Raw genomic sequence first — 13495 nt, 5'->3', positions numbered from 1 at the left:
TCAGGTGTACAACATAGTGACTTGACAATAATGCACGTCACTAAATTCGCACCATCACTCATTATGCAAAGATGTTACAAGACTGTGAGCTGTATTCCCCATGCTGAACTTTCATCCCTGTGGCTACATTTATTTCAGAATTGGAAGTTTGTACCTCTTCATTGCCACCACCTTTTTCACCCCACCACCTCAGCCCTTACCCCAGGGTAGCCATCTGTCTGTTCTCTGTTTCTGAGAGTCTTTTTCTGTTCTTGTAATTTGTTCTGTTTTTAGGTTCCACATATAAGTGAAATCATATAATATTTGTCTTTCCTCTGCCTGGCTTATTTCACTGAGCATAATACTCTCTAGGTCCATCCATGTTGTTGCAAATGGGAAGATTAAAAAAATTTTTTTAATGGCTTAGCAATATTCTGTTGTATATGTACCACATTTTTATTCATCTGTTGATGGACACTTAGGTAGCTTCCATATCTTGGCTGTTGTAAAGCTGCATTAGATGTAGGGGCACATGTATATTTTTGAAGAAGTGATTTTGTTTTCTTCAGGTATTCCCAGAAGTGGAATTACCAGGTTGTATGGCATTTCCATTAATTTTTTGAGAATCCTCCATACTGCTTTCTGCAGTTTCTATTCCCACCAACAGTGTAGAAGGGCTCCATTGAGGGATTGTGAATGGTGCGTGACATGGTCAGTTTTACACTTTACAATAAAGTGTGTATCTTCATACAGGGTAAAGAATGCTTGGAAGGGAAAGAAGGCTATACAACTGAAAGCAGTTGTTGGGGGCCTGTGCAGTGATGTAGGTGTAAGGCAGGGGCTGTGAGTGAGGCTGTGTGGGTGAGGTGCGGGTGGGGAAGGGAAAGGCTTCCCCACAGGGTGGGCTGCTGATTTGATGTGACGGCCTGACGGAGGAGTGCGGGGCAGCTGTCCTCCAAGTCTGGCTTGAAGTCCTGGTGGAGGTGATGTGTACCTAAACAGGGAGTGAAGAGGAGGAATGGGTTACGGAAATAAAGTTATGTGGTCAGTTCTGAACATAGGAAATGTCAGTGTCCTCTTGATGTTCACATGAAGTGTCGGGTAAACAGCTGAATGTATGATCTCAAGCCCAGAGAAGAGAAAACAGGCTACCAGCTGTCCGTGGAGAGTCAGTAAGGTGGGAACACGGGGGAGAGAGAAGAGTGTCTGGGATATCCCAGAGGACGTCACCGTGTACAGACCAAACTGAAGCAGAGAGGTGGAAGGAGCAACTGGGGAGATGAGCGGGAAACCAGCATTAGAGGGATCTCTTGGAAGAATAATCTCAGCATATCTCAAAATAATTCTTTTCTCTGAATTTTGCATTCCAGGTTTTTAAAGTAATTTTTTAAGTTTCAGAACTTTTTTAAGTTTCAATTTTTAGGTTGCCTTGATGGACATCATTGCTATAACCTGAGCATCCATACCCCCACACACACCCATTGGAAAGGAGCCAACAGTTTAAGCCACAGACCCTCCTGCTCGTGTGACCTCCGAAGCAGCTCCGCCAGGCCTGGTGCCCTGCCTTCCCTTCAGCACTGACTGGCTTTGACCACTGGGTCCGATTAGACGGTCTGTGGGTGAGAGCGGTTGGTTCAAGACAGGGCCCAGAACTCCGGGGGACACCAGACACAGGCTGTGGAGACCTTAGGGCGACTGCCTGTTGGTAAAGAAGGGCTGTCCCCATGTCACCCCACAGATGCAAGGCCCAGGCTTCTGCGGCTCTGTGCTCCCAGCCTGGGTCTCCCTGACGCAAGGAGGGTGCCGCTGAGGGCGCGTGACAGGTGCGGGAGCTCCAGGCACACCGGTGATGTGTCGCCGAGCCCGAGGGTTGAAGGCGATTTTGTGGCTGTTCTGGGTTTTATTTTCAAAGAAGGAATGTGTGATGTAAGTCACAAATGATGCATATGTACAATGATGTTAAACTAGGTTGATGTACCCATGGTATGTGATAGCTCTTTAGGATTTTTTTTTTCATTTTTAAAATTTTGGTATCATTAATATACACTTACAAGAGCAACATTGTGGTTACTAGATTCCCCCCATTATCAAGTCCCCCCCACATCCTCCATTACAGTCACTGTCCATCAGCAAAGTAAGATGCTGTGGAGTCACTACTTCTCTGTGCTATACTGCCTTCCCCGTGCCCTTCCCCCTACATTATGTGTGCTAATCGTAATGTCCCTTATTCCCCTTCTCCCTCCTTTCCCACCCATCCTCCCCAGTCCCTTTCCCTTTGGTAACTGTTAGTCCATTCTTGGGTTCTGTGAGTCTGTTGTTGATTTGCTCCTTCAGTTTTTTTCTTTGTTCTAATACTCCACATATGAGTGAAATCATTTGGTACTTGTCCTTCTCTGCCTGGCTTATTTCACTGAGTATAATACCCTCTAGCTCCATCCATGTTGTTGTAAACAGTAGTATTTGCTTTCTTCTTATGGCTGAATAATATTCCATTGTGTTTATGTACCACAGCTTCTTTATCCATTCATCTACTGATGGGCACTTAGGTTGCTTCCATTTTGTGGCTATTGTAAATAGTGCTTTATAAAACTGGGCTCCTGCAATTTTAGGGTAAATTCCTAGGAGTGGAAGTCCTGGGTCAAATGGTAGTTCTATTTTGAGTTTTTTGAGGAACCTCCATACTGCTTTCCACAATGGTTGAGCTAATTTACACTCCCTCCAGCAGTGTAGGAGGGTTCCCCTTTCTCCGAATCCTCACCAACGTTTGTTGTCTTTTGGATGGTGGCGATCCTAACTGGTGTGAGGTGATATCTCATTGTGGTTTTAATTTGCATTTCTCTGATGATTAGGGATGTAGAGCATCTTTTCATGTGCCTGTTGCCCATGTGAATTTCTTCTTTGGAGAAGTGTCTGTTCAGCTCCTCTGCCCATTTTTTATTTGGATTATTTGCTTTTCGTTTGTTGAAGTGCATGAGCTCTTTGTATATTTTGGATGTCAACCCCTTATTGGATATGTCATTTATGAATATATTCTCCCATACTGTAGGATGCCTTTTTGTTCTGTTGATGGTGTCCTTTGCTGTACAGAAGCTTTTTAGTTTGATATTGTCCCACTTGTTCATTTTTGCTTTTGTTTTCCTTGCCTGGGGAGATACGTTCATGAAAAAGTTGCTCATGTTTATATTCAAGACAGTTTTGCCTATGTTTTCCTCTAAGAGTTTTATGGTTTCATGACTTACATTCAGGTCTTTGATCCATTTCCAGTTTACTTTTGTATGGGGTTAGACAGTGTTCCCGTTTTATTCTCTTACATGTAGCTGTCCAGTTTTGCCAACACCAGCTGTTGAAGAGGCTGTCATTTCCCCATTGTATATCCATGGTTCTGTAGGATATTTTTAAATACTTAAAATATATCTTTTGATAATTTTCGGAAGAAGACAGGAAGTGGGTAGGGGATGAGAAGAGGGTAAGGTATCAGAAAGAATGAGGACAAGATTAAGTTCTGATAAAAGTCATGTGTAAAATTGAATGTTTATTATTCACACTTGTGTAACAACAGTTTCATTAGTACACAATGCATAAATTTTTGTAAAGGTGAGAGTAAGAGGAAACTAACTGAATTAACATCTTTTGAAAACTTTTTTAAGTGTCTGATTATGAAAATTATCAGATATACATGGAGAGATGAGACACCCCACATGTAGGTAGCACTAGGCTTTAATTACCAGTGGGCACTGTCTTGTTTCACCTGTATCTCCCCTCCCTCGGCCCCATTTGGAGAATTTCAAGAGATTGTGGACATCACCCTTCATACCGTAGTGTGTATCTCTAAGACTGGAACGGCTTTGATGAGGCGTGATTGACAGTAAGTGGCAAGAGATGCTTTTCCTGGTCTCCGCCCTAAGACGGCGCTCGTTTCTGTGCACCTCCAGTCCCTGACCTTTGGCAGAGTAACAGTTAATATTTTAAGGATGGGAAGAATTATTCACATGATTGACAGTCTTAGTAAAGGTCCTTATGAAGAATAAAGCATATTTCCAGGAGAAGAGGTGACCGCTGCTAACAGCAGTGAGCACGCAGCAGCGGGAACAGCCTGCTTCCTGCCTTTCTTGGAGGCCCGGCTCAGGAACTCCCCTTGTTTGCCCATGACTTAGATCTTGGCTCTATCTTGTATTAACGCTGCACAGCAAAAAGTATCTCCATTGTGCCTGAAAAATATTACATGTAAAATTTGGAAAATATGCAAATATACTTAGAATCTAAGGTTTTGATTTATTAAGAATGTTACACTAGAAGTCCAAGGGCCAGCTCAGCCTGTCTGGATCCCATCCTTCCTGCCTTCTCTGGAACCATAGTAAGGCTGCTAATCCTTTTCACTTCCTTGTATCTCTCACTGGATCTTTTTCATCAGAAATTATGAATCATCAAGGCATCACAGGGAAAATTTCAGTCTGTCCGCATTTCCGCTTCCCTTCAGCTGCAGCCCTGGCTTCTCCCTGTCAGTTCGTTGCTTCGTCTCCCCACCACCTGGACACAGCACCCTACTGGACCTCTCACAGTTTTTAGCTGTGTTGCCTAACCCTTGACCCTTTCAGGAAGACACTCCTGATTTTCCTCCTCTGACTTTCAGGCAGTTTGTGTTTGGCCTCCTGAGATGGCAGGGAGTCCCTCTGTGCGTGTTCACTCCTGGCAGTTCTCATTGACCGAACAGCTTGATGACCTAGGTTCACTCCTTCTTGTCTAGTGTTGTTCAGATTCTCCAGCTTGCCTTCTTGGTACCTCCACTCAGACGTCTCATAGACATGTCAGAACCAGCGTGTCTTCTGCTGAGTCTCTGCCTGGCCCTGGGGACGTGCACCCTCTCCTCGGATCCAAGACCCGCTGCTCCATTCTCTCCCTCCCTCAGTTCTCACGTACAGCCAGCAAGCAAGCGCTGTCCATGTTAACCTCCTGAACACCTAGGATCTGTCTACTTTGTCCGTCTCCGCTGCATTTGTTGGATCCGAGGAATGTCCTGCCCCGCCATGGCCCCCACGGCCTCTGCCTTGTGTGGGGGAATCGTCTTTCACACCCAGCTTGATCGTGTCGTTCCCCTGCTTTACAAGGAGCTCCTAGCCTTAGAGGGCAGACTCCTAGCTTCCACTTTAAAAATCAAGGCAGGATTAGATGGCGTGAGGTACTAACAGGAAAGGCAGACTGCTGAGTCCGTCAAATTCAAGTTGAAAAGTACTTACTGTTTTCAGATTTATTAGTCAACTAACATAAGCATTATGATGGAAGTAAGTTGGCCTCTTCCTGTCCTTTGCCTTTCAGTGTGAGAAGTCTCTTTAGAACCAGTTTAGTCATGTACTTTTGAACATCCTCAGTCTTCAGAATGTTTGTTGTATTATTTATGACTTGTGTATTAATACCCTTCTTTCGGAAGCACATCAGTTAACAGGCAGATCCGCTCACTAGTTTATTCTTTCAGGAGACATTTCTGGGTGAGTTGGGTCCCCGGTGACTCTTCTCTCCCAGCACCGTCCCGCAGTACTTCAGCTGCAAAATAATGGAGTAGTGCAGCTGTGAGCCCAACTCAGCCTCAGAGGGAGTGACGCAGAGACCTGTTCCAGCTGCTCCCGTGCGTTCGTGGGGTGAGGGCTGATGAAGGCTCCCAGGGGCCTGGGGGTGGATCTCACTCTCAGGAGGAGGCCCGTCCCTCTCGCCAAGTGGCACCCGTGCACGTCAGGAGCTGTTGTCCCTGTAGGCTGGCTGCACGAGGCCTTGGGAAAGTCTGGCAGAGGCCACTTCCCCATGGAACTTGCCGCTCCCCTCGCCCTCCCGCTGGCGACGCCTGCCTTTTCCTGCGTTCATCAGTGTTCCAAGAACCTGTCAGCTGCCTCCTCTGCCTGTCAAGGGGCTTTTGGGGGAGGAAACCCCAATCAGTTGTTGGAAAATTCACATTCTCTGATGGGTAGCAATACACTCGGATGTGCCTGGACAACCCAATTGCTCACCAGCAAGACAAATGTAATGGAAATGTAGCTAGTAACAAGTAGAAACAGAGCTCAGAGCAGCAGTTAGCATCTTTCCCTACCTTAGTCCTAGATAAGAGAAGGTAGCATTGCTTCTGAAGGCTCGTTTATGCTGTGTTTCCCAGACAAGAATATGAAGGGAAGTGTGTTGACTGGGATGGGAAAACAAACTGAGTCTGGGAGAAGGATTGGAAGTGGCTGGGCGAGACCAGTGTGCTGCTGGCTTGTGGCATCCTGGCCAGAAGGATGGCTGAGGTCAGGCCTTGTGGGGCTGTGGTCTGTGGGGGCCCCTTAGGCAAGTGCACTTGGCGCCTGTATGGCAGAAGTAAGTCATCACATTGTGCTGAGAAACAGGAAAACTGAAGAACATAAAGGAGAGAGACTTTCCCTTGACAGAAAGACACTGTTTGTCTATAATCCTACAGAGCAGGGCCCTAAAAGATTGACTTTCTTACCAACCCTTCAAAAAGGGGCTTGGCATAACTAAATTTGGAGAAGTAAAGGAATGTGAAAGTATTTTGCTCCCTATTGTTATAGACTATTAATTCATACTGTCATGCACTTTGAGAGGAAGAAATGAAAACCTATAATACGAATTCTCAAAGAGATTAAAAAATATTACAGTGACACAATCTCATAAAAAAGTTTCTGAAAACTTTAACTATAATTGAAAAATGTTATCTACCACTGTGAAAATATGTGATCTAGGGCTGGGGTCATTAGACCACATGTAGCCTGCCAACCTGTTTTTGTAAACAAATGTTTACTGGAACACAGCTGTATTCATTTATTTACACATTCTCTATACCTGCAGTGAGAGTGGAGTCAAAGCTATGACAGAGACTGTATGGCCTGTAAACTTAAAATATTTACCATGTGGCCTGTAAGCAAAAATCTGTAGATTTCTGAGGAGGATCAAGTGGAGTTGTCTTCCAATACTGCAAAGCTATGAAGAGAAATAAAAATGTCTACATAATAGGAGCTCAAGAAATAGCAAAAAAGAATACAAGGAGCAATATCAAAGAAATATAAGAAGAAAACTTTCCTAAAACACAGTAAACCCTGTGTTCACTCAGAGAGGGATGCCACATGCCATACAGAATACTGGAAGGAAAGAAGCAGTCTTAGAGATAGCCCAGTGGCATTGTTGAACTCTGAGGCTGAACATAAGTATTTCACAGGAAAACATCAAGCTGCTTTTGGGATTCTAATCTGTAGCAATAGAAGCTAGAGGACAGTAAAAATGTTTACTGGTTTCTAAAATTAATGCATGAACTACATACACATTTGTGGCTTTGTAGAAAACCATGTTACAATTTTGGGGCACTGTCACTAACTAGGTCTGTCCTGACAAATTTTTAGGATTTATCAGCGTCTTACTAACATTTCAGTATATGTAGACATAAGTCTCACGGCAACCTAACCCAACAGGTTTGTGACCGGTCTCTGTTTTGAGGCCCACTGCTACCGCAGCAGTGTGCTTTTTGACAGCGGTAGTAAATGGGGCTAAGCAGAGCTGGCATGAGGACATGAAGCCAGCTGCATCCGTGTCTCCTTCCAGTTACATCAGGATGTCTAAGGGGTCGTGGGAAACTTGGGACTGATTGTCCTTTGTCTCTGGAAAAATCTCAAGATGATCAGTGAAACAGCAACAGAGTAAGGAAATAGCCATAATGAGGTGGAGTAGGGACTCCGGCTGGCAGAGAAGCTACTGGGAGACCTGCCCCGTGCCCTGGAAGCAGTTGTCAGAAGTTGGGAGGAGTCAGTCAGCCATTGCCTAGTAGACTGAGTTTGGGCAGGGTTCTCTTCCCGGTGGTGATAGAATGGAGTAGGACCAAGTCTTCCCTGTATAGAGCAGCGGATGGATCTGCTCCAGTGCGGAAGGGTAGCTGGGTGTAATGTGATCTAAGTAACCATCAAAGAATAAGTTTATGATGAAAGCTAGAAAGTGATGTCAAAAATCAGAATAGTGTACTCAAATCACAGCTGTATTCTTTGCTAACGGTAATGGACTGATGACCAATTTTACATGTCTTATTTTTAAAGTAAAACTTAAATGGTTATTATACAAATATGTTGAGGGCCAAAACGAGACCAAATAATCTCTTTTTAAGGTCTAAATAATAACCCATGGTTGTGTTTACCAATCGTTTTTTGTGTATGAGGTAATTGCAGAAGTCCAAGATCTAAGTATTGACATAATAAGTCATAAATCCATCAGAATGAGTTTAACAAGATTGTTTCTCTCAATACATTTTTCCTCTATTTTAGAAAAGACGCCGGCGGATAGACAGAAGTATGATCGGAGAGCCGACAAACTTTGTGCACACGGCCCATGTGGGATCGGGAGACCTGTTCAGTGGGATGAACTCAGTAGGTGTTGGAACGCGCTGATGGGGTTTGGGGCGCAGATGCGCGTGTCCTGTGTGATGGATGCATGACACCCTTAGGGATTGCGCTATTCTAAACGACTTTGTAGACACGGAATATAAATACATAATGTAAGCATAGACGAGAGGTGAATGTGAAAAATCAGTCTCACTTCATTTGCCATTATTCATGTTTTTATCGCTTGTACTAAACTCTTCCTAGCTGCCCTTCTCCTGAAGCTAACTTCAAAGGGCTTGAGTTCAGAATGGAAGTTACTATCCCATCAAATCTGCTGCCCGCCCCCACCCCCCACCCCCACAAAGGGACTTGGAAATCAGCCTTCTAGTAATGTCTTTTCGTTCTCCTAGGTTCACTGGGTTCTTTTGCAAACATGTTTATTGATTGCATTTACTTTCATCAAACATTAGCCTTTACCTGAGGACATTAGAATATCTGATTCATTCATTACTGTAAGTTCTCATGTGCAAAGCAGAGGGTCAAGGATTAAAATTTGTACATATTTGCTGTCTTTACAGAGGGTTAGTGAATTCAGAACAGACATTGGATTTACTCAGCCGAACTCTTTTATTCCTTACTTTTTGTCCATGAGAAAAAAACAGCGCAGTGAAGTGGAAGAACTCCCGAGTGAGGACTTTTTAACCAGGGCTCTGCCTCATTTTGGCTGTGACCTGAGCCACCAAGTGTTCAGAGCGCGTTTCCCCCAAATCTAAAGTAAACAGCGGTGTCTGGGTGGTCCCTGCAGTGTTTAGAGACAGTCAGTAAGGCTTTTGTAAACACAGAATTATGATCCATGGTGCTCCCTGGAAACATGAACAAACACCTAAGAGAACAGAGACTTTTAAAATAGGTGGGTGGGTATCCTGGATACAGCAAACAAGTTTGTCACGTCAGTTACTAGGTAAGCAGAGGAATGACATTTGAGGCTTCCTGTAAAGGAAACAGCTTCTTTGTTTTAAATCTGTAGGAAAAGTACTTGGTTTCACCCCCTGCATTAGTGGAAATGTAAGAGGTGTCAGGTTGTTGTCAAAATACAAATTAGTAGCTTTGTTTCCTGGACCAGCATGGAACGGAAGGGCACACAGGACTCTCTGACTTTTGTTATTATGGTAATGAATGGTTTCACATTTATTATATATGGTGACTTTCATTTCGCAATTTTATTCCTTCTTCCCCACTTTAGGTTTTTAAAAACCTAACCACATAGGATGGATTGAATTTTGGGCTCATGGTATTTACTTGAACTTGTAAAATATTGTTTCTGCACATTTCATTCAGGAAGATTCCTGTCTGGCATTTGGGCTCCACAAATAGCCTGTCATTGATGCGGGTGCCTCAATGCCTGCCATGTGTTCTGGTAGAGCTGGCGGACTGTCCTGGCAGGGCCGCCTCCTCGGCTGGGGCGCAGGGCCAGCGCGGGGGCTCCAGGCTGGCAGAAGTGGGGTCCTCACGACTGAGAACCAGGCATGCCTCCCGGGGCTGCCTGCACTCCAGGTGTAGACTGAGTATTGTGGAGTCCCTAACTTAAACTGGAGTGTCATGGATGGTTCTAACTGGTATAAGCCGGATTTGGTGAGAGAATTCTGTTCTCTGTACAGTAATAGTGTCAATGAGGCAAAACCATGTATCTGTTTATCCAAAGCACTGAGCAGCTTGTATTGGGAACATGGGTGCAGCACCAGGGCCCACAGGCTTCCTGAGTGGTCAGATGACTTGTAGTCTTCTTTTCCCTGACTCTTTTAATAATACAGCCTTATTTTACTAAAATATCACATAGCCACAGCTGTACATACATTCAGTCTCAACACTGATGGGTTACTTAATAAAAAATCCAAATCCTTATTTTGAAATGGAAGAATTGACTTTTAGAGGAAAATGTTTTCTTCTTAAAATTGGCATGACATTGTGAATGCACCATGTGAAACTATGATGTGTTTTTTTGAATAGGCCTTGATGCTTTTTGTTAAGAATGTCAAGTATGTAAATTTTATCACATGGACTTTAAAAAATTTATCTTTGTTCCAGTTTCATTCATACTTCTAAGTAATTTAGGTGATCACACATGTGACGTGTCTGTAAATTGAGATACTTGAGAACAGAAAGGTGAGCTGATCCATATTTTGGCTGTTTTTGCCATGTACACCTTGTGAATTACAGAACAGGTTTTTGATAATTGGGAAGCTGTGGCAAAAAATGTTTTCATTACTAGCCTATTTGCTCTTATAATCAGTAAAATTTTAAGTCTATGAAAACAGCAAAAATCTACATTTTTTAGGAGAATGTTGTTTAGGAAAAAGATGTTGAGACACAATTGCAGACCTTTGCTTCATTTTATTTTAGGTCAGCTCCATCCAGAACCAGATGCAGTCCAAGGGAGGCTACGGGGGCGGGGTGTCCGCCAGCGCGCAGCTGCAGCTCGTGGACACGAAGGCGGGATAGCCCCGGTCCCTTCCCCGGTGAGTGTGGCAGGCTTGGACTTCAAAATGGATATATTTTGTTCTTTTTTAAGAACTGAATTACTGGAAGGTGCAAAAATATTCTTGGTTGTGTCAGAGGCCATTGCAATTTTGAGTATTAGTTGTGGGTTCTTTTCATTATGAAGAACTTTAAATAGTGACAAGAGGCTTATTTTGAGCTGGTCCTGCAGGGCATCCCACATGTAGGAAGTGAGTGTATATGTGACACTGTGTTACTGATAAATCTTTCATTATAAACTTGTAAAAAGTGTGAACCTCTAAAGTATAGAGATAATTTGGATTTCTCTTTTGGTTTTATAGGTCATTCATTTTCATTTTTGTGTGTGATTGCTTTTCTTTTTCTTTTCGATTGCAAAGAGAAATGTGGTGGCATCTTGTTCGCCCTGTTGTGATTATCCAGTGAGACATTGCTGTTCTGCCCACAGCAGCCAGACCCTGTGTGTCCCCTCCTGCCGGCACGCCTGCCTTTGGACCTGCGGACTCGTTTGGAGTGTGGCTTAATGTTCATCAGTATGGATCTGAGCTCAGCATGATCTTTTCTGTGAATGCTAACACCACTTTGCATCCTTTATTTTCCACTTTAAACATTTTCTTCCAACCCTTTCTGCCTTACGGTTTGTTGGTAAGCACGACCTGTTAATATTTGTTAATTGGCTACCATTTATGTATATTTTGGAAGGTATGAGACCCACAGGCACAATGATTTTTATTCATCTGGGCAGGTGGACACCTGCATGTTCTATGGCACTGCCTCGTGTGGGGAGCCAGGTCACAGTTCCACAAAAAGGCAGCTTGTACTCATACATATGTAAATGTTGAGTATATTTATTTGTAGAGCAAGGACTTAGGATTGTAAACACCATCATCTTTAAATGGGTACCTTAACAGAGGACCAGCTACTGTAACAGTCTGTTGGAATTCTGGCCTGTATTGCCGGCTGTAGAGTCACTGGCCTTTCTATGATTTGGGGGATGGCGACAGCATAAGTTATCAAGAGCAACATACCAATCTGGCTGAACTTGGCCGTGAGGATGATGGGGAGAAATCTTTGCTCAGGTTACAAAATGTTTATTCTTGACAAATTTTATGAATTTTAGATGTTAACATTTCATGCAGCAGCAAATGAGGCTTAATTGAAGACTTATGAAAGGTACTGGAAGTAATACTCCATTATGCCCCAGTTCTTTGGAATTCACCCAGTAGTGGGGCAGTAGACTAGACTGTTTGGTCCTTGAATTTCTGCAATTTTGAGCCTTCACTGCTGTCCATCCCAGAGACTCTGTCAAGGGAAAACATTTATGCTTATTAACCAAGATAGTGCACCAGCAAAACCATAGCTTGCCTGTGTGAGGGCGCCTGCTGCGTGCAAGCACTTTAATGATGACATCCTGGCATTGTCAGCACTGAGGCTGTCTAGGGTATTTGTCCTGTAACCCCTACAGCACCACTCCAGGGAGGAGCCAGGGCCCCGATTCCCAGGGGATGGGACCACGTGCCAAGGAAGGTGCCAATACACTCAGTGAAAAAAATAGTCCAAGATAAACACCTTGAACAAATTTTTTTTAGGGAGGCTGCATTCCCACATCTATGTAAATACATGTACTTGGGATAAAGTGAACCAGTAACCTTCCAAGTTTGATTAAATAGGATTGACTGTTAATACTTTTTGCTGAAATACATGCTAACAGCTGCTAATAAGGGAAGTGGAAGGGCTGGTGCCAGTAGCAGAGTGGAAATGGTGACTGGGTGCGTTAAGCAGTGGGCCTTATTTAAAGATACCTTTGTGAGTATATTAGCTTTTACTTTGTTATTAAATTATAGTAGTTTCATTAGAGAAAAGCAAGTTTGCCTTGATTTTGTTTAAAATGACTTCTGTTCAGTACCCAGAAGATAAAATTGACATATTTTTATAATATAAGCATACTTTTTTTGTACATTGTGTTCATTCTTAAATAAGGTGAGTTAAGTGTTGGCTTGTAGATATTAAAGTATTTGATTTTGATTCAATAAATGTTTCCCTTCAATCCTGGCTTGGCTTTTCCTTTCTTTCAGTTCCATTTTAAAGAGTTACCTACCAGAACTCAGAGCACCTAATCTTTTAACTTCTTATGATTTAACAACTGCCTAGTCAGAATGAACCTTAAAGGTTTGGAAATATGTTAGAATAGTTTTCCACACTGGAGCATTTTGTCCTCAGTGCATGCAAGATTTAAATGACATGAAGACTGTGTATCTCAGTCATGCTAATCACACTTCAGGTGCTCAGTGGCTCCACGTAGCTGTAGCTACCATACTGAGCAGTTGGGCAACATCTGGAGGTACTGCTGACTGAGGACGGGGGCTACTAGGCCAGCCCCAAACATCACAGTTGAGAAACCCTGTTTAGGAAAAAGACCATGCACACTGACCACATACATCCTGCCATACAAGGTCCTAAAAAGTGTTGATAATTTTTTCCTCAGGACTTCTATGTTTGAGGCAGACCTAGAAAACAATCAATCCAAATAAAGAAGAGTGAGATTTTTTTTTTTTTACAGAAAACTAGTTACAAGGAGCATAACTGAATGGCCACTATGTGAGAGCTGGAAGTCATGCTCAGGATTCGAGCACGACGTTCATGGAGCAAGAGATTCATTT

The 13495-nt window shown here is 43.3% G+C and overlaps 1 protein-coding gene across 4 annotated transcripts in view; it reads left to right on the top strand.

Moving 5' to 3' along the window:
* CDC42SE2 (CDC42 small effector 2) overlaps positions 1 to 12882 on the top strand; it is a 147043-nt gene extending 134161 nt beyond the window's left edge. The window contains exons 2-4 of one of the 4 annotated variants that reach the window (XM_073221845.1): positions 8265 to 8366; positions 10722 to 10837; positions 11284 to 12882. In XM_073221845.1, the coding sequence (XP_073077946.1) occupies positions 8265 to 8366; positions 10722 to 10820 (201 nt within the window). In that variant the 3' untranslated portion in view covers positions 10821 to 10837; positions 11284 to 12882. Of the gene's footprint in view, positions 1 to 8264; positions 8367 to 10721; positions 10838 to 11158 lie in introns of those variants that run through there. The other 3 variants (XM_037023472.2, XM_037023473.2, XR_012125154.1) reach the window with 3 other exon arrangements.
* The last annotated feature ends 613 nt before the right edge of the window (positions 12883 to 13495 follow it).

The sequence above is a fragment of the Manis javanica genome, chromosome 14 (assembly GCF_040802235.1).
Source record: "Manis javanica isolate MJ-LG chromosome 14, MJ_LKY, whole genome shotgun sequence".
NCBI lineage: Eukaryota > Metazoa > Chordata > Mammalia > Pholidota > Manidae > Manis > Manis javanica.
This window is presented reverse-complemented; position numbering and strand designations above follow the sequence as displayed.